General features: G+C 53.3%; 7 protein-coding genes across 7 annotated transcripts; 4 read left to right on the top strand and 3 right to left on the bottom strand.

The window, feature by feature from the left end:
• Positions 1 to 523: 523 nt before the first annotated feature.
• On the bottom strand, positions 524 to 1,842 carry CORC01_05066 (peroxidase; the record flags this gene model as incomplete). The annotated part of the gene is made up of 2 exons (XM_022616713.1): positions 524 to 1,169; positions 1,220 to 1,842. 2 exons carry the CDS (start codon positions 1,840 to 1,842, stop codon positions 524 to 526), a joined length of 1,269 nt encoding a protein of 422 aa, XP_022476854.1.
• Positions 1,843 to 3,817: 1,975 nt separating this feature from the next.
• CORC01_05065 (glycosyltransferase family 71) lies at positions 3,818 to 5,371 on the bottom strand (the record flags this gene model as incomplete). Its single annotated transcript, XM_022616712.1, has 1 exon — positions 3,818 to 5,371. The coding sequence occupies one exon, from the start codon at positions 5,369 to 5,371 to the stop codon at positions 3,818 to 3,820; it is 1,554 nt and encodes a 517-aa protein (XP_022476853.1).
• A 564-nt stretch (positions 5,372 to 5,935) lies between these two features.
• Positions 5,936 to 8,280, bottom strand: CORC01_05064 (AMP-binding enzyme; the record flags this gene model as incomplete). The annotated part of the gene is made up of 9 exons (XM_022616711.1): positions 5,936 to 6,179; positions 6,232 to 6,429; positions 6,482 to 7,095; positions 7,150 to 7,197; positions 7,253 to 7,309; positions 7,361 to 7,427; positions 7,472 to 7,982; positions 8,036 to 8,161; positions 8,271 to 8,280. The coding sequence occupies 9 exons, from the start codon at positions 8,278 to 8,280 to the stop codon at positions 5,936 to 5,938; spliced, it is 1,875 nt and encodes a 624-aa protein (XP_022476852.1).
• Positions 8,281 to 9,885: 1,605 nt separating this feature from the next.
• CORC01_05063 (response regulator receiver protein) lies at positions 9,886 to 10,425 on the top strand (the record flags this gene model as incomplete). The annotated part of the gene is made up of 1 exon (XM_022616710.1): positions 9,886 to 10,425. One exon carries the CDS (start codon positions 9,886 to 9,888, stop codon positions 10,423 to 10,425), a length of 540 nt encoding a protein of 179 aa, XP_022476851.1.
• A 351-nt stretch (positions 10,426 to 10,776) lies between these two features.
• CORC01_05062 (class II Aldolase and Adducin domain-containing protein) lies at positions 10,777 to 11,571 on the top strand (the record flags this gene model as incomplete). The annotated part of the gene is made up of 1 exon (XM_022616709.1): positions 10,777 to 11,571. The coding sequence occupies one exon, from the start codon at positions 10,777 to 10,779 to the stop codon at positions 11,569 to 11,571; it is 795 nt and encodes a 264-aa protein (XP_022476850.1).
• Positions 11,572 to 14,942: 3,371 nt separating this feature from the next.
• On the top strand, positions 14,943 to 15,803 carry CORC01_05061 (uncharacterized protein; the record flags this gene model as incomplete). Its single annotated transcript, XM_022616708.1, has 1 exon — positions 14,943 to 15,803. The coding sequence occupies one exon, from the start codon at positions 14,943 to 14,945 to the stop codon at positions 15,801 to 15,803; it is 861 nt and encodes a 286-aa protein (XP_022476849.1).
• A 965-nt stretch (positions 15,804 to 16,768) lies between these two features.
• CORC01_05060 (uncharacterized protein) lies at positions 16,769 to 18,547 on the top strand (the record flags this gene model as incomplete). The annotated part of the gene is made up of 1 exon (XM_022616707.1): positions 16,769 to 18,547. The coding sequence occupies one exon, from the start codon at positions 16,769 to 16,771 to the stop codon at positions 18,545 to 18,547; it is 1,779 nt and encodes a 592-aa protein (XP_022476848.1).
• Positions 18,548 to 19,344: the final 797 nt, after the last annotated feature.

The raw sequence follows: 19,344 nt of genomic DNA, 5'->3' as shown, positions 1-19,344 counted from the left end.
GGGCCAGTTATCTTGAAGCATCGTACGATGGTTCTGGATGCTGCTGGTGCGCCGTAGCTTGATTCAAGGAGACTGGTGGGACACGAATTGTGCGATTGTGGAGTTGGGGCGGGCCGTGATGGGGGCACGGCTTGACGACCTGTGGGTTGTGCGTAGAATTTGTTTAGAGTGAAACAGATATAGCTTATTTCAAGAGTACGTCCCGATTGAACGGAGCCGGAGAGAAAAGTGGTTATTCACATGTCCTGCCAAAGCTTGAGTGATATAATGGCCTCAGGTCTTGTTCTCTACTCATCCAGGTGACCGGGACATCAGGCGACAAGCAGGAGGATGATTGCACGTCTCGATACTGTGACAAACAGCTTATTCCCATCATAAAAACCAAGTGTGGTTTGTATTAGATATAGACATTATGTGATTTGTATCTACTACTGCCGGATACGGCGGGTTTTATATGCCAAAAACAGACCTGAAGGCCTCTACACGTCCCGAACTTGACAGAACGGAAACCAGAAGGGGCTTTTTACCACCTGAAATGGAAGACTCCCTTCAACCAGCTCATAACAGAGTTGATCATGCTGTTGATATCGCCACCATTCCTCAACTGGTCAGCAATCTTGTCGATACGATCCTTGGTAGCGAGCCACTTGTCCAAAACAGCCTGGTCGGGAGCATTGAAGGTGCTTCCAGTACGAGGAGGCAGGGCCTTGGTGCACTCGGTCAAGTCGTTAATGTTGAAGACGCCGAGGAGAGAGAGACGGATGTACTCGCGGGCGTAGTCCCCGTTCCAGTGAGACTGTCCACCCGGACCGGCGAAGGCCTGGAACTCGGCACTCATGCGGGAGTCCTTTGAGAGGACGATGTCGCTGGCGAACTTGAAGACACGAGCGGGCGCAAAGCCGAGTGTCTCCTTGTAGAACTTGACGTCCCAGACGCCGGGGGTGCTATCTTGCGGGTCGCCGGCGCGGCTGGGGTCCACGAAGCGCTGCTGGCTGGTGGTGTGGGCGCCGATGAGTGCGGTGAGACCGTGGGGCTTGATGGTCTTATTCTCAAAGAGCTCAATCAAGAAGTCGGCAGAGCCGGTGACCGGAGGAAGAAGGTTCATGGGGGCCGGGACGGAGGAGTCCTTGCGGCCAACGTAGGTGCGAATGCGAGGGCCCAAGGGGCAGCTATCATGAAATCAGTGTACGCTCAGATCATCAAGGTCACAATGACTTACACGACAGTGGCCACGGTCGCAGAAAATTGAATGAGATCGGCCATTCCGATGCCATACTGCTTGTACTGGTCGTACCAAACCTTGGTCTGGGCAACAATCTCCCCGAGACCGAGGTTCTCTGCGCGTGTCATCTCCTCAGCAGCGAGGATAATCGATCCATCAGCTCCGCCGAGGTTGCCGGTGCCCTTGGACCAGCCTCCGGCATCGTGGAAACCCAGACGGACAGCGGCGCGGGCGAAGTCGGTGCAGCGGCCAGAACTGCCCCTGAAGACGGCCTGAAGATCGTTGGCGATGTATTTCCAGATACAGCAGGTATCAGCGGCGCACGCCGCGGAGCCCTTTGGTGCGAGGTTGCTGGATCTCGCAGAAGTTGAGTAGGCTTCGTCACTCTCGGGATTATCGAAACCAGTAAGAAGCTGCTTAACGCTCTTGCCGACGGTGGTGAGTTTGGAGTCGTCGAGGGTTGCGAGGTCGCCAATGACCTCGTTGGAGTCACCGTCGTCGGCGCCGTTGCCGTCTACATCGGCGCGGGAGCGGATCTCGGCAAAGGTGTTCTTCATGCCGGGGTAGGCAATGATGGGGGTGGCCGCGAGAGCGGCGGTAAGGAAAGTTGACACACGCATGGTGATGTGGCTTTGAGATATTTGTGTACCTTGAAGAAAAGAAGTCGATAGGGAGTGGTCTAGGTTGTCGCTATGCTCAAGTCGTAGAACGAAAGGATGATTCTATCGAATCGAAAAGGAATGTGAGAGTCAGAGCAGATGATGAGGTGTGTCCTGAAGAGACTTCTGCTAGAGACTGGGCATCATGGCTTCATTATATCCTCATCAACAGCCTAAGACCGGGAAGCCGTGCTCGCCTCTCTGCGTATCTATTCTTGGCAAAAGAAGCCATCGTACAACTTAAAGGCTGACTGTGGAGATGATAAGTCCCCACTCGTGTTGGCTAGGCTCGGGGCGCCTCGGCGCCGTCGACGTTGTAATGAAGGCTTGCTTTTGCTCCTTCTCATCTGCTGTCAGTGGTTGGTAGCCTCGTATTGGGCCGACTCAGCCGAGTAGGAGTTGGTCCAGTCCGAGCGCCACCTTGTGTACTCACATATGCTCTGCCTCTACGAAGCCTTGAAGAGTCAGAAGAGTTATGTTGATCACGATTGGACAGCCAGACCGAGCACGATGGTGGTTGCTACGGCGGTGGGCGAGGCGTTTACCGGAAGGGAACAAAGAGGTCTGTGTCCCGAATAATACCACATGAAGATACCACCTGCTATAGATTCCCTTGCTTTATCTTTGAGGGTCCAGCAATGCTTGCGAATATTGGTGCAAGAAAAAGCTATCAGTCAGTGAGTGTTGTTCAACTTGCATTGCGTGAGGACACGGATTCACTTCCACCATCTTTGACAGATTAAGTCGCCGTGCTTCGTATCGATGCACCCATCATCCGACCCTGCAAGATGTGCTAGCAGCGGAGTGCATATTCAGACGCATAAAATTCCTAGCTCCCATCTTGATATTGGTTCTATTCCAGATCCGATATGCGGGCGAGACCACCTTGCCCCTTCTAGCAATTGACTTAGACCAAATTTGAGCAGAGGCATATCTGTTCAGGGGTAGTAGAGCGAGTCGCAACCTTACAAAGGAGAGAGTTGCTTTAGCGTTGCGTCCCGTATGCAGTGCGATTCTGACGCTAATCCAATGTTATTTCTAGCGCGCGACGGCACGACCATGGCTACTAAGTTCCCCTGAAACAGCAGGTGGGATGGCCCAAAAGACGCTAATATTCTCGACACGAACGCCGTTGAGCTTGTTTTCCTGCGTGGATGGACCGTGGGGACGTTTCTTGTCGTCTGATGCTGTCTCAGAAACTTTCAACGCTCGGATCGCGCGACAACCAGCTGGATCGTCCAATTGTTAAGTTGCTATTTCTAAATCGTAATAGCAGAGCACATTTCCGAACAGGGGTGTCAATACGTTTCCTCTAATTCGTGTTTTGTGTATTACTCGTCCACGAAAAGTGCAAGTTTCCGCTTGTCGTATTATCACATGCGTAGGGGATACCTCCCTGCAGCATCCTCATACTTTCCTGTGAAGAAGAATGCATCATACAGCACCATATCCGATTCCAGCCTTGTTATTGCCTCACTCTCTAGGCTTGTCATGCCAAGCTTTCTGACAATCAACATGCCCTTCACCCCCGCGTGACACTGACATGCCTCGTCCGAGGAGGGCATCTGACATTGGACCGGCTTTCACTGGTCGGACACAAGCTGATAAAATAAGCTTGAAGCCTTCAAGCCTTCCTCTGATCCTCGGCCTGAGCGAGCTGACCCGAGTCGCACTTTCTTCCCTCGTGTTGGCCTTAAGTGTTGGTGTGAGAGAACGTCTCTGCTCTGAGCTGAGAAGACGGTGGCAGCGGCACTAAACCTTCTTTGTCATTTGTTCAGTGTCTTTGACCTCCTTCTCGAGCTGGCGCCTGGCGCTAGGAATGGGGCCTCGGCCCGTCGAGGATCGTCAGGGGAAGCACCCAAGCCTGGCCCTTCACGATACGGATACTGTTTGTTCTATTTGGCAAGCCGTAACGCCTCAGGCTTCAGCCAGCGATTCAAGAACCAGGCGGACCCAGCCTCATCGCGTCCTCCTGGTCAAGCTGCCAGTACCCACCGATCTCTCGGAACGTCTGCTCGACCCCAGGTAAAATCTCATTCAAGTCTCTAGCCTCGACATCAAACATGTCGGTGCACTGAGCCGCTGCGAACTTTTCAGTGTGCTGGGGCATGTACGCAGCGCCATCCCATTTTATGGCGACGTTGACGTTCACTTCTGGACTCTCTTCGCTCGGCGCCCTCTTGTAATGCCGCAGATATCCGCCCTTGGCGTCCCGATTCCACCTCATGACTTCGAGAGATGCAGTCTTGACAAGCCCTCCGTGAAGGAAAGCGACGCGGCCATCGTCTGGGTGGTGCTGCGCGAAAGAATGCCCGCAGTAGAACCCATCATTCTCCGTTCCGACGCTCGTGACCCATTTCTTGGGCTTTCCAAACATTGTTCGCAGGGCGTGCCATGCAAAACGGAACATGTCCTTGTCGCCTAGCAATATCTCATTGTAGTATTTCCCCTGCTCGTTGTTGAGCCACGAGGCGAGCTGCAGGTGATACCAGAAACGCTTTTTATCCACCAGGAGCTGTCCGCTCTCTTGCTCGTGCTCGGCCATTCGGCATGGCGTGTTGAAGATAGCCCAGGCGGGGTTTTGAGGACGCGTACGGGCAATGTCAGGCCAGAATACGGAGTGGTATTCGGTATACTGGATCGAATCGTAGAGAATCGATGGATCGACCATGGGAATGTTGTCGGAGTCTAGTAGCAGAGGTTCTGCCCAACGCGAATTGAGCAATGCGGCCGTCTTGAGTTGATAGTTGATCCCAAAGATTCCATCCTTCTTAATATGCACAATGTTGTGCTCTTTCGACAAGTCGTTGTAGTATATTGGCTCGTAGAGGGCATTGAGGTCCGCCATGGCACCAATGTTCATCTCGGTGTCCCAGTAGTGAATTTCAATAGGAATTTTCGACCCGAGTTTCTTCAGCTGACGCAGAATCACCTTGACGCGCATCACCGTGTCGGCGTTGCCCGCGACTATGACCAGCCCTCGCCCTGTGAAGCGATCCTTTACGCGCGCGTATGGGATCATGCCGCCCTGGACGAAATCGTGCCACTCGCGTCTGCGCAGCTCAATTTCCAGCACCGGTCGATCCTCCATAACCCACTCCAAAGAGTCTGAGAATTGGAAGTCGACGTACATATCCGCTGGCCAGGTACAGGATGCGCCGGCTTCCCGCTGGGAAACGCCCTTGATATTGGCAACGGCAGCGAAGTGGGGTATAAAGTCATCGGCTGTCGCGAGTTTGTGCGCGTCGGGAATGAGTTGCGCCTGTATTGGCGGCGGCTGGAACTCAAGGTTGTTGTCGGTAATGGGCACCTCGATGTGATCAGGAGGAATGTCGATGTTGATGAGTGAGCCGCTCGGTGGCTGCTCCGGTGTTGAGTTGGGGTTCCATCCGGATGTCTGAGGATTTGCGTCGTTTTCCCTGAACAAGAGGATGAGAATGATGGAGATGACCAGCGCAAAGATGACGCGGGTTCTCCTAATGCCTGCCATATCGACGATGAGCCATTGACATCAAAACTCCAAACTAATGGTACAACACAAGAACAGCTGTTGTGGGGGATATTCAGCGCATTTCAACAGGAACCCCTGAACAGAGAAATAATCATCCAAAATGAGCATTCTCCATGGTTCACCTCATCTTGTCTGTCTTTGCCGGCCTCGGTCCCAGCCATCCCATTTCGCGCTGATCTCCATGTGAATTGAGCAGGGATGTTCCCCAGCGCACGCTGGTCGTGCTGCTTGATTGCATCGTGCGGGGTTGGTCACATCCTGGACGACGCCGTCGCAACGCTTGATTCCATACATTTTACTTCACGGGCTTCCATTGGATGAGCAGTCGATCAGCGGCAGTCGAGCGGCCCGGAGCATCTGGAGTAGTCTTGGTATGCCCCTACGGTATTTGCAGATCTATCACTCCGTCCCATGAAGGGATTCTTTCTAGTGAGTTTCCCGACTCCAATGAGAATGTTGAGTAAGGAAACATAAAAATGGGCTTGTTGAACATGCATGTAACCCTCTCGTATCTTCATTCATCTCTGTGTCTCTCTATACCAACTACAACTTTGCCTTACCCAAACCGAGGTTGTTCCAGTCATCCTGCGTGAACGGCACATATGTGCTGCCTTTTCCGTGCTTCTCGATCCACAATAATTGATCACCACCTTGGATCTTGCTTGGATCAACGCCCTCATTCTTCAGCGGCAACTTGTTCTGCTTATTATTGTGTGAAGCCGTTCCCTCGTTCAAGACTCGAATGAAAGCCGGCACGGCGTATCTCGGAAGCTTTGAGCGGGCGTAACTGCAGACACGTCAATTTTGTTACATGCAAAGGTTTGAAACGTTCGACCAACCGGAGAAAATCGGCGTAGTTGAAAGATCCTTTTTGGTCTGGGGCGATGGCAAGAGCTGCCGCGCCAGCTCTGCCATCGTGTCCAGGAAGCTGGACGCCGTATACGACGGCCTCGTTGACGCCCGGATAGTGACCGAGAACCTCTGATACTTCTGCAGTCGATACGTTCTCGCCTTTCCAACGATACGTGTCTCCTAGACTGGGCCAATGTGAGTAAAATGGGCGAGGGTAGAAAAGTCGTTGATATTTACCGATCTAGGAAGAACCATCTGCCCTCACTATCGCGTCGTAACGAGTCTCCAGTCCGGTAGAAACAATCTCCCTTCTTCAGTATGTCGCGGACAAACTTCTTGTTCGTTGCCTCCTCGTTGTTGAAGTAGCCCGGAAACGCTCGTTCTCCCGGATGCTCGACTAGGATCTCACCACCGACTTCGTACGAGGCGCGTAAAGCGAGGCCGGTCTTTGGATCTCGTATGATGTTACCGGTCTCCGCGTCAATCTGTACAGGCACCACCATGTTTCTATACTTGAGTCGGAGCAAAAGCCCGTGGTGGCCCAGAGCATTAGCAAAGAAGTCACCCCGGGAGAGGTTGCGAAGCCCCAATGCGCCCTCGGTGCTGTTGTAAAACTCGCAGATCGTGTCGATGCCGAATCTCTCTTGGAACCGTTTCCATACGTCGGGCCGGCAGCCGTTACCGAAAACACCATGTATGTTGTGGTCTTTGTCACGCGGCGAGGGCGGTGAGGCTAGAAGGTATCGGAGAGTCTCGCCCACGTAGATAAACCAAGTCGCCTGGGAATCGCGGACGTCTTCCCAGAAGTTCGAGACGCTAAACTTGGGCGCCATGCAAACTGTGTATCCGGACTACAGCCGTGTTAGCCATGACTGGCAGAGTGCTACTTGGACGGAAGATCTCACCAAGAGTTGTGATAACATGGTGATACCACCTGTTCCATGGTAATACGGCTACATCCACCTAATCAGACGCCATGTTCGCTGGACCATTCCTGCGTTCACTTACCATGCAAACGTAGCATCTTGCGTTTGCGCCGGTTGTAGGGTGGAGGCCGAGGTCGTTCTAAGTAGTTCAGCATGCTGCAGGGAGACAAAATGAGCAGCGTTTGCTCACCGACAAGACGAGACTACCTGCTGCGGCAGCTGGCAAGAGGACGGCCTTAGGTAGACCTGTAGTTCCGCTGAGACCGTCAGAAAAGTCAAAGGCCGATGCCAACGGACCTACCTTGTGTAGAACAAACCCATTGCATCCCTAGGCGTCATACTCTTCCTCAGTTCATCACTCGGCCGGATGGGATCCATCTGGTATATTCTTTCCCTCTCCTCCCCAATATTGATAACCTTGACCCCCTTGAGATCCAACTCGGTTTGTACATCCATGTATTTGGCGGCGATTTCGGGAGTTCCATCCACAAGTACCAGCTTGGCCGTGCTGGTCTCGATACAGCCCAGGAGGGCTTTGCCTACAAGGTTGTAGTTGATCATAGCGGGCGCCGCGCCGATCGCAAGCAGTCCTAGCCAGGCGAAGGCAAAGTCGGGCGAGTTTTGCATGAGGATCGCCACGAAATCTCCTGGCTTTACTCCTTGCGACAGGAAAAGCTGCGCATACTGGTTCGCTCGGTCGTAGGTCGTCTTCCACGACACGCTGCCGCCTCGTGTCCAGATAGCTTCCTCGTATGGATTTTTCTGGACCGATTCTTCGAAGAAATAGTACGGAGAAACACGACTGGTCTTGCCTAAATCTCTGGTCAGTCTCACGGCGTTCAGATGCGGATCTTGTAGTCCGTACTCGAGTTTTCAATTGCCTTGGTCATCGTCCGTCGATTTCGGAGGGCCTTGAAGTCCTTGGAAAAGTGGTATTTGGCGTCCACGTACATACTGGAGGCCATGCCACCAGCCAGCGCTGCGGCCGCGACTGTTGTAAAGTAAGTATGTGTTCATGGTATGGGTGGTTCTCATTGTGGCCAATCCGAACCAAAATCTCCAGTTCGTGGATGAGACTTGCGTGAGGTTGGAGACCTTACCAAGCGCCATGATTCTCGCTTCTTCGTTTTCGACGTTGGAAAGTAAGGTAGTTTTGTTGCCCTATGCCTGATTGATCTCGATAGCTACAGGCTCAGAGCACGATTCTAACAACAAGTCACTGTTTAGTATCGGGTTCCTCGTTCTATAAAGGTAATGTTTGCGTAGATACGACTTCCAGGAAGTTAGGAAATCGATGTCGATTAGGTAGCCCGAAACATGGAGCTGGATCCTGGGGGATGTGGGGGACCGAATTACCAAGGTGTTGGCCATTAGCTTGCCGAGGTCACGGAGCCGGAGTTCAAAAATATGAACAAGACGGCAGGCCATTGGAGAAGCAACCGTTTCCTGGGCTTGCAGTGTTTTGGGTTTTTTACCGATTTGCCGTGCTCCTGCGGATACTTGACCGAGCACCCGAGCTCTTAGCACCAACTCCAAAATGCCTCCCCGTCTCCCTTGGTCCTACCAGTGACCGAATCCCGAAACCAGCAGCCGGCAGATGCTTTTTCATGCGAGGCGGAGCGAAAATGGATCTGGGGTGTCACGCGGTCCCACCCAGTGCGTTACCCCAGACCTGGCTAAAGTACACAACCATGATACATAGCGGAAACCCAATATTTGGAGAAGAAGACGCGGGGAAGAACGGATAGCCCCGGGCAATTGAATTTAGCAAGGATTCATTTGTCAGAGGCACCCAGCCATTTGCAATCAGCTGAAAGCAAGAATTGTCCAGCACCCTGCCTTGCAAGACGGCAAAAGAACAAGATAGAGTTTGGACATGTCTCGCATTTACGCCGACTTGATTGGGAGATGCGTCCCAACCCGAATCTGAGCTTCAGGGATTGAGCTTCTGGAATATCGCGAGACCGAGGCAGACGGCACAGCCGAAGAACCCTGAAGTCCGCGCGGAGAGTCCATGAGAGATCACTCGGTATCGAAGCAGGGATTCCAACCCCCGGCTTTCCCGTGGACGACAGACGGTATCATATTCGGCAGTTCTTGCTGCTGTCTTGAACCCGATCCCGTAAGCCGGCCCCATAAATTCGCGGTCCCACATCTCCGGCCGGCATCGGGTACGCCTGGCTCAGAGTGATGGCTACGTCGGGACAACCCCTAGCAACACGGAACGATGTGCATTCGACCGCCATCATCAGCTGTTGACACTCTCTCGTGATTTATTCTGTTGACATATCATATGCAGCACCGGATGTCGATTGGGGATTGGTTGCACCAAGTCAGTTCTTCACCAGGTGACAAACCCTGGAGAGTAGCACGTCTGTCCGCAATCACGGTGGAAAACTCTGTGTGTATGTATCACGTTGGAGCCAACTTATTTCCGCAAGTAAGTTCTTCGACATGTAAACCACGTTGTACGCTCCTGTGAACCCACATCGACGTACTGACTAGTAATGCTGCGCCTCGAGTAAGCGAGACGCCGAGCAGGCAGCAGGGCTCTCATTGCACAATGTCTGGTAGGTATTTAACGAACTCTGGACGTTACATCTTGTTCTTTAAAAATTTCTGTGTTTTCCCTTGATCGGTAAACCGTTTTACATTGCGATGAAACCCGCACCCGCCACTTCGCGAACCACCGAAGAGAGGATGTCTTCCGCCGACATGGCATTCCCAAGCAACGAATCCCTACAAGAGAATGAATCACGGCTGATGGAAGGATTGGGCACAAAGCAATCAGATCTATCAAGCTCAGCTCAAACAGATTACCACATCACAGCAACATCCAAGCCGCCACCGATCAATATTCTCTTAGCCGAACCCAATCATGGTTGGAAGAAAATCATCGCCAAGCAGATGGACAGATTGGGCCACAAGTATGATTTGACTGGCAACGGCCAGGAAGCATTCGAAGCATACAAGAAAGGACACCAGACCTATCAATGCATCTTAACGAGCCCTTCGATGCCCGTCCTGGATGGTCTGCACTCTACACGACTCATTCGCGCATTCGAAACCGAGAACAACCTCAAGCCGTGCTACATTGTAGTGATGACTGCTGGCGGCTCGATGGGACGAGATATGGACAGAACACGTAGGCTTGGATTCGATAAAATATTAAAGAAACCGTTCAAAATGGAGATCTTAGAAAGCCATTTGGTTGACTTAGGTCTTGTTTCAAAAGAGCAAACAGAGGCCCGTTGAGGCCGATTTTGAATAAAGGGTCGTTGCTATCAAAAACATATGAATCTGGTCAGCAGGTTGATTTGCATGTAACTATTCAAAATATGCTAAATCCACGCGCATGCACCCAAAAAACGGACATTCCATCTCCCCAAATGCCTTTGGACAGACCCCGCTCAAAGTCGGCGCTCGTACCCCGCGACATTGTCGCAATCCGATCATCGGCCCGCTGATCTGTCTGCTTCTGGCTGCGCGCTCGGCCCTCTTGACCTCTCCAACATTTTGTACTCTAGCCGTCATCAATGTATACCGCTCTGCACCCCTTCACATTTCTGCACAATCACCAGCTCCAGAGACACACATCTTGTGAGGATGTCTTCTATTACCGAAAGCGGAGTCCTCCAGGGCTTCCTTAGTAAAGTCATTGATGGTTCTCACATTCTTCACTTCCATCAAGTCGTCGACGCCTACGGTCACTTATCTTTCCGCCACCCTTCCGAGCCTGATACCTTCGTCATGTCTCGCAACGTTGCTCCAGCCCAGGTTACAGGGGTCGAAGATCTTATTGCGTACAGAATCGGTGATGCCGAGCCAGTCAGTGTGGACTCACTTCCGGGCTTTGCAGAAAGGCGCATTCACTCGGAGATCTACAAGCGGCACCCCGAAGTCAACGCGGTGATCCACAGCCACTCCGAGGCCGTGGTCCCCTACACCATATCCGGTGTTCAGCTCAAGGCCGTCAGTCACATGTGTGGATTCCTTGGTGCCAATGGTGTGCCGATGTTCGATACTGCAGACCACATGGAGGACGGCGACGTCCACGACCTGCTTGTGCGTACCGAGAATATGGGTGCCCACTTGGCAAAATACTTTGATGACGGTAACAATGTGACGTTAATGCGTGGGCATGGATTCACAGTCGTTGCTGACAGTATTGAGTTGGCTGTGATGCGGGCAGTCTATACGCAAAAAAATGCAAGTATCCAAACCACTGCTTTGATGCTTCAAGGTGTCACTGGAACTACCGGCGGCCTGAAGAGTCTAAGTCCGGAGGAGAGCGCGGCTTCTGATAAGACTACAAGGTGGTCTATGATGCGACCTTGGAATCTGTGGGTTCGCGAGGTTGAAACCAGTATGCTGTATATCAATTCTCTCAAGCGTCAATGAACGGACTAAACCATCGTGTTGATTGAATTTTAATCTTATTGAATTGAAAGTGGTTATTGGAGCAAAGTACACATGATCAATGCATGTGTACCCCGGGAGCACGATATGAAGCCCGGACTAGAGATAGGCAGCTGCGCTTTCGAGGAGTCCGTCAAAGCAGATTTTATTCTCCAGTTATTCATCAAGAATTTCGGGCCACAACAACAGCGGGCGGCCGAGGTGGCCACTTGTAGAAGCGATTCTCCAGAAGCACCATGATTGGAATGGCTATGACCATTCTCAAGTTATCCACCGACTTACAATACACACACGCCCGGATTTTGATGTTGATTCTCAAAGTACCTGGATTTCTCTGGCTGGATCTGTCGGTCTTGTTATATCCTCGGTTGGACAAGTTTCCTTTTTTAAAGTTTTAACTTCTGCGTCATTTGCAATATCGCCTTGAGTGCCAGTCTTGGAGAGCTGGCGTCCCTGTATCCGACAGTGGGAGGACAATACCAATACGTCTATGCACTCTCGACACAGAAGTGGGGGAAGATGATGGTAATCCCTCTTTCCCGCAACTTGGGAGATGTTCACATTTTAGTTCTGACATACTTCAGAGCTTCTCCGTAGGATGGATCAATATCGCTGGTTGGCTTACACTCAACACCAACGGCTACGTATTTTGGAGGTGAGCATTGGCCCCTATCAACGCCTCGCAACATTTTTGCGCCCACTGGTTAAAATAGTATTTGAATTGTTCTTTTTGATTTATTTGATTAAGCGATTTTTGCAGCTTATTCAAGGATAGTGTGGCACATCGGTATCGGAGTAGAGTTACCAGAAGTCATAGGCGAGATTGGTTCACTAGCCAGGAAAGAACGAAAACGGATCCGCCGCCGCCAGCACTCGTTCAGGTATGACATCGAGCAGCCCATCACAGCCATCAAGGCAGCGGAGCAGCTCTATTCGCGGCTTTGCAAAATAGAGCTTCCAACAGGAGTTGCCGTCATGGACTCGGGCGTTGACATGACGCCTACCGACCATCTCTCGAAATAGCAGAGGGTTACCGGTGCACTAGGCTCCTGCAACTCTATTGCAACTTTCCCGATCTACATGTACTCATTCAAGTTACAACGCCTTCCACCTCGTCACCTTGGCCGGACATGAACGGAGATACCGAACCTCACCTTCCCGATGGATCAGTCATCCTTCATGGCACGTGGCTGAGCTGTCTTGCTTTACACGTTCTCGACCTTTTACAAGGGTTTCCAATCTCGATGCGATTTCGTTCTATCCAGCCACTGCTTCTGGTCAGTGTCTGCAGCGAGCTTTCTCTAAATCGTGAGTTCACCCCCTTAGATTCCTTGAGATACAGCCCTGTGGCGAGTATTGCTTCTGGCCAGCCATCACTGACCGCCAGACGACTGGCTGTTTCACGTTTCTAATCTTTCGAAGGCACCTTGACGGCTAAGCCAGTACGCCAGATAATGATTGTTACAAGAGAGACTTGGTCTTGTATGGACAAGACGCAAGGGAACGTGTATTGGATAGATGTAATGATGGAGCAGGATATGAAACCTTGATGGGATGATCAACAGTCAACTCCACCACATTCTACTATTCAAAAGCCTTGAACCACGATAGGCCATGGAAATAACACAACGAAACAGTGACAAAGGTCTTTTGAGTTACACGTCTCGGATTGCGCGCAAGATGCACTGTGTCAACACAACCGTCACCACCACCAAGCTCCCAGCGGCGGATGGGACAACAGTGTCAGGTCATATTCCCGCACTAACAGCTTCTTACACGCTGTTATGAAGCATCTTAAATGAAGTTTCCCGACCGTATCTTGCCTCGTTTGATTTTTTTAGGCTTCTAATTCCTTCATATTCAAGAGAGAACTCTTCTATTCCTTGTTTCAGCGCTTGTAAAGGAGGCCGAAGAAGAGTTGGGCGTTGCTGAATGGGACTCGACTTTCGCAACCACCCGCACTGAGACCCGTGAGTAGATGCAATGACTTTAGCTTGGCTGAGCTTGTTTGTGAACCCGCGCTGACAAGATTTGTACGTACAGCTCTGAGCTGTTTGATCCCTGTTTTCCTTGAATAACTGTTTGAAAATTTGTCCTACAGTTATAAGAGAATAATCTCGAACTGCTGTCGGCACTTATATTTTGCAAGGGACAAGATGTGAACAATCACTGCGATGTAAGGCGATTCCGACTCCTCCTATTGCTGAAATACAATCGCCAATTCAACCATTTTCGAGATTCACTGAGGCAAATCCAGGGAATAATGAAAATTCATATCTGGCGGGATCAATGCAGTCGAGAAATATGGCCGCATCCCGTCTATTCATGTACTCAGAGGGCTGGTCTCCATCCGAGGTACGACACCGTTGAAGCATGGACGGCATTTGTCGCACTGATGCCGCCGGCGTGGTAAGGTTGCGTTGCAACGAACCAGGGACAGCATGTGCCCAGTGCGACAGAGTCGGTAGCTTGGAAAGATTTTCTTTGGATGCTTTAGTTCGAGCGCTGGCGTTTCTTTTCCTTCTTTCTCTCTCCCTCCAGCAATCCTTTTCAAAAGCCTCTTCAAGCGACTTACACGCATTTTCCATCTACCTAATCTCAAGGTCAATCCAAGAGTCTTGTTAGGTTCTGTGGAACGGCAGATGATGCTGCTGATCTGGGTCTTCCAGAGTTCTTTCGTGCGGAGCGCATGTGATGATCCCCTGCTCCCGACTTAGTGCGCGAGGTTGCTGAAATCACCAATAGTCACTAGTCAAGGTGCCAGAGTGGTTAATGGGCTGCCCTGCTATCAAATCTTGATTCCAGATAAGGCAGTGGCTTCGGTCGCGCAGGTTCGAATCCTGTCCTTGACGCATCTTGTTTTTTGCACTTTATCAACTTGCACTATGGACAAGCGATTTCTTCTTTGTCTCTGTTTCTGCTTGAGAGTTAGTTAATAGCTGACCGCGATGTGCCGATTTGGATACCGAGCGGCCGGCGGAGTCGTGTTGCTCGGGCTCGGTGGGGCTACCACTAGGTTGAGGTACCTTAGGTACGTACTTAGAATAAGTTCATCGGGTGCCGGGCAGGGACGACCCCACCTTTGCCAGTTCCCGAAAGCTGCTACCCCGATCCGACCCCGCGGCCGTCACATGACAATGACGCGAACCTGAACTCTCAAGAGGTTGAGGTTGTCGTCTCCCTGATATCGATCACGGGTGGGCCGTTACTCCAGTCCGTAGCTTCCTTCATAGTTTGGCTCATGGTCTCGTTCATTTCCGGCACCCATCCTCTCAGTGGTTACATTGAAAAAAGCGGTCAAGCATCACCATCCATCACATCAAGGTCCGAACACCGGAAGAGCGGGATTCACAATGGCATCTGCACAGCAACTTAGCCTGCCCGACGGCCGCGTTCTCTCATACGACTTGTCGGGCCCGGACGCAAAGCCCGTCGTGTTGCTAGCCAACTCGCTTGCGGCGCCCTTTACGCTCTGGGACCATGTTGTCAAGGTTCTCCACGACAACGGCTTCCGCACCCTGCGCTTTGACCAGCCCGGCCACGGCAGGTCGTCGGCACCAAAGGGCCTCGACACCGAGTTCGAGACGATAGCCGACGACGTGCACTTGCTCGTCAAGTCGCTCAAGCTCGAGAAGCTCTTCGCTTGGGTCGGCGTGTCCATGGGCGCGGCGACGAGCTTCTACTTCGCCACAAAGTACCCCGGCATCATCCAAAAGCTGGCCATCTGCGATACCATCAGCTCGTCGCCGAAGCACGCCGGCGTGGAGGACTTGTTCGGCCCGCGGGCCAAGGCGGCGGGGGAAACCGGCAACATGGAGGTCCAGGTCGACCAGACAATGGACCGGTGGTTCGGCGCCGAATGGATCAAGGCCAATCCTCAAGAGGCGGCTCGCACACGCGCCATCATGAATCAGACCACCGTCGAGGGATTCCAGACGTGTTGCTTTGCGCTGCAGAGCGACCGCTTCGATATCCGGCCTCTGTTTGAGAGGATTGGGTCGGGCGTTGACGAGGCGCTGTTGGTTGTTGGCGAAAAGGACGCAAATCTGCCGCAGGCGATGAAGGAGATGCGAGACAAGGTCGAGGCGGGATTCAAGGCGGCGAGCAAGGACAACAAGATTGAGCTCAAGGTGATCAAGAACGCGGGCCACGTGCCGTTTGTCGACAACTTTGAGCAGTTTAAGGAGGTGATTCTGGCCTACCTCAAGGCGTGATTGATTGTAGTCGCAAGTCAGTGGGAAAATGGATAAAAAAAATACTCATCATTATCCTTACTCCATCGGGGTATCGGAGGTTGGAGTTGATGAAGCTATGACAATCGGCTTCCGTTCCCAGCCTCTGGTGGCTTGGTGAATTGATTTAGGAGAAAAGGGGCAGTCCTGGGAGCTCAAAGACGGGGATCGGCACCTCGGTGAAAAGGCCAATCAAATCAATCATCTCTTACCTCAGCTTGGCCCATGCTCCTCACCCGAATGGTCACCGAGCCCACCTCGGATCTTGTCTGGGACTAGCGCCGTCTCAGCCGCCCACCGCCAGCCTTTCTTTTTCGCATGGTTTTTACCTTTGGGGGGCAGCTCCCGTCCCCTTCCCAGCCCCGGCCGTCCGCCCAGCTCACTGATTGTGCTTCTTTTTTTGGCGCTCCGCTGATTGCTTGTGTCCTGGCTCGTGCTCTGGGTGCGCCGCTCCATTTCCATCTGCTCCCACAGCAACCGCCCACCAACCATCACCAATACACCACACACCACACACACTACACCCGTCCACAGTCAACCCGTGCGGCAGACAAAGGCGTCGGTTGAGCACAGAGACACCCCATAAAGGAGCCTTTGCTCTCTTTCCCCCTTTCTCCCCCGCCACCTCGTCTCTATATCTCTACTTTGAACCCAACGCTCCTCGTCTCGCTGGGGTTCTGCGTCTCCATCATCGCCGGCCTCTCTCAACCAATCCGCGCTGCCTTGTTTCCATCGCTGACGTGGTTCTCAACGCGACTCCCCGTCTCCGCACTCGCCCACATCCAGCTCCCAGGGTCCCAGACCAGCACTCCTTCGTCAGAGTTGCACGTAGTACAGATACCCCGCGCTCTCGTTACTTCAATCATTTACCAGCACGCACCCTTCGCCGATTGCATTTCGAAGGTAGCTCGTCTCGAACTGTGGCTCGTCAGTCTCCCATTCCCACCATGGCCACCGCCCCCGATGCTGCGGCCCAGCAGCCCAACGACACCACAACCGTGCCCACGACACCCCAGGACAACGATGTTCTCGCATTGAACTCGTCACAAGTAACGCTTCCCTCTACTGAAGTTCCCGCATCGCCTGCCGAGTCCAATCAATCATTCAAAACCGAAGTCAACGACGACCGTTTGAGCTCCTCTGCCGTTATTCCCTCGTCCTTGACTCCACCTCCCTCGTCACAATTGCTCGCCCACACCGGCAACGGCGCTCTACAGACCGCGTACGGCGCCTCCCAGCGATCTGCCCTCTTCTCCCCACCCGCCACTGGCCACAACACGACTGTGCGCCGAGATGGAGGTCTCGGGACCGAATACATCCCACCCGCCCCTCAGCAGGTTGTCGAAGCGACCGCAGACGAACTACGAGCCATGATGCAGGCTAGCATCGCAGAACACGCCAAGTTGAAGATGGAGGCCGCACATCACAAGCTACAGTACAATCTGCTGAGCCTCCAGGCAGACGAGGATGCCAAGAGGGCAGCGGTGGAGCATGAGATGACCAGGCGCGAGATCGAAGCCCTCAGGACAGCAGAATATTCCCGGCATGCCGTTCGCGAACTCAGCGCCGCGTCGGAATCGGCGCAGATGAAATATCTCCAGATGAAGATGTGGTATGAAGAGGCCATGGACGAGAATGAAGGCCTCGTACGGCGAGTCAAGATGGCCAAGAAGGTCATTTCACACAAAGAGGAGGAAATTATCGGCCTAACGGAGGAGCGGGACATGCTCCTCAACCGTATCCGGGAGAATCGGGAACACTTTCACATGCTGTGCAGCCCGGGCGGAATCTTTCACGGTGCCATGACGCCCAAGCAGACCACCGTTTCAACTCCGCAGCAGGCTCACCGAGCTACCCCCAAGCAACAGACGCCTCGGTCGGTCAACCGCGAGGCCAGGGTGGTGGACCGAGACCACGGCCCCGAGCCCATTGCGGCTCTGCTGCAGGCTCTCAGCCAAGACAATAACAGCGCGCCATCGACGCCCACGACAGCGGTCAGACCCGCGGCCCGCATACCTCCCAAGCACACCCGAAACGCACAGTCTCTGTCTGCCCTGCCGACGACGCCGCTCTCCGGCTCCCAGCGTCATGAGCAGCAATCTGGCCTTTTGCCCTCTGTGAACCTGGTACCCCAGAGTGAGCCTAGGTATAGGTACACCAACTCTCAAATGATTCCTGGCACGCCGCCGCCGGCCATCCAGGAGCGGATCCAAGAGCGCGCGCGCAAGAGCCGCGAGAGCACCATCTCGGCCGACGACAACGAAGAGCTCGCCCGCCAGGCCCTCGAGTCCGTCGCCAAGTCGGCCTCGTTCCTCTCGCAAGCCTCCCGCAACTCACGTGGTGCCCGCCGCCCTCTACCCGGTGGCAGCGGCAAAGAGGATGATGAGGAAGTGTATGAGAGCCAGGCGAGCCAGGCGGCGTCAGAGATGTTACGCCGCGATCCCCGCGAGAGCTTCGAGGTGGCAAGCTCCGTTGGATCTCGCGACGGCACGCCGGCGCCGGCAGAGAAGAGCGCCAGACTCCAGGCGAAGCTGTTCTCTGGCATCACCAAGAGCGGTGCGGACAAGCGCAAGTTCAACGGGGGTGGGTCTAACGGTCACGGCCACGGTCACGGCCAAGAGGCACGATCGGATATGGTGAGCCCGACCAAGAAGATGCGGGTGGGCGGCCCCATTGGCGGCGAGAACCCAAAGGTCGGGCTTGGGATCCAGTACGGTTACAATTGAAACCCGACCGATCGCGTGTGCACCTTGCCCTGCCAGGCCCTGACCAGAACCAAGCGCCCAAGCGACGACCCCCGCCGCGGATGGTTCGTCCGGTGAGGTGGCTGGGTTTGGGGCAGAGAGCGGTGTGTGGGGATAGCACGGCGGCTGCGGCGTTATTCCTAGCCGAGGGGGGGCATATGCCCAGGATCCTTTTTTTCTTCTCCCTTTCCCTATTTTTTGCTGCAGTTGCAGGGGATACTTGACGTGGCATCATGCAGGTGGACTTTTGGGCCGCGCTTTATGGAGACATTCTCGAGGGAGGAGGGACACGAGGGAGAGGGGAATAGAGAGATGGCCAAAAATTGCATCGACGAGACATTATGATACCACTGGCCACCATCACGGGCCGTTGTTTGGTTTGTTTTTGGGTTCAACAGGCTGGTTTACAAGAGGGTGGACCAAGTCTGTACAAAAAGATATTGCATGCTTTTCTATCACAAATTAAAGGGTAACGATATCTTACGAGGACAAAACTTCATGATGGAGGAGGCTTCTTGCCATCTCTCTCTTTTGGGCTTCGGAAACTTTGCTCGACTCTCCTTTTGGTGAGTTTATTTTCCTATTTAGTAAACTTCATGACAGGGACGGCCAGTCGGTCGGAGGGGTCTCGACCGATAGAGTAGACCGACAGAACTGCGTTGTCCAGCCCAGACTCTCGAGTGACGCGGAACCCCCCCCCCCCCCCCCCCCCCCCCCCCCCCCCCCCCCCACCCCCCCCCCCCCCCCCCACCCCCCCCCCCCCACCCACCACCACCCCC

The sequence above is a fragment of the Colletotrichum orchidophilum genome (genome assembly GCF_001831195.1).
Source record: "Colletotrichum orchidophilum strain IMI 309357 chromosome Unknown Scaffold_34.1, whole genome shotgun sequence".
In the NCBI taxonomy this organism is placed as follows: domain Eukaryota; kingdom Fungi; phylum Ascomycota; class Sordariomycetes; order Glomerellales; family Glomerellaceae; genus Colletotrichum; species Colletotrichum orchidophilum.
This window is presented reverse-complemented; position numbering and strand designations above follow the sequence as displayed.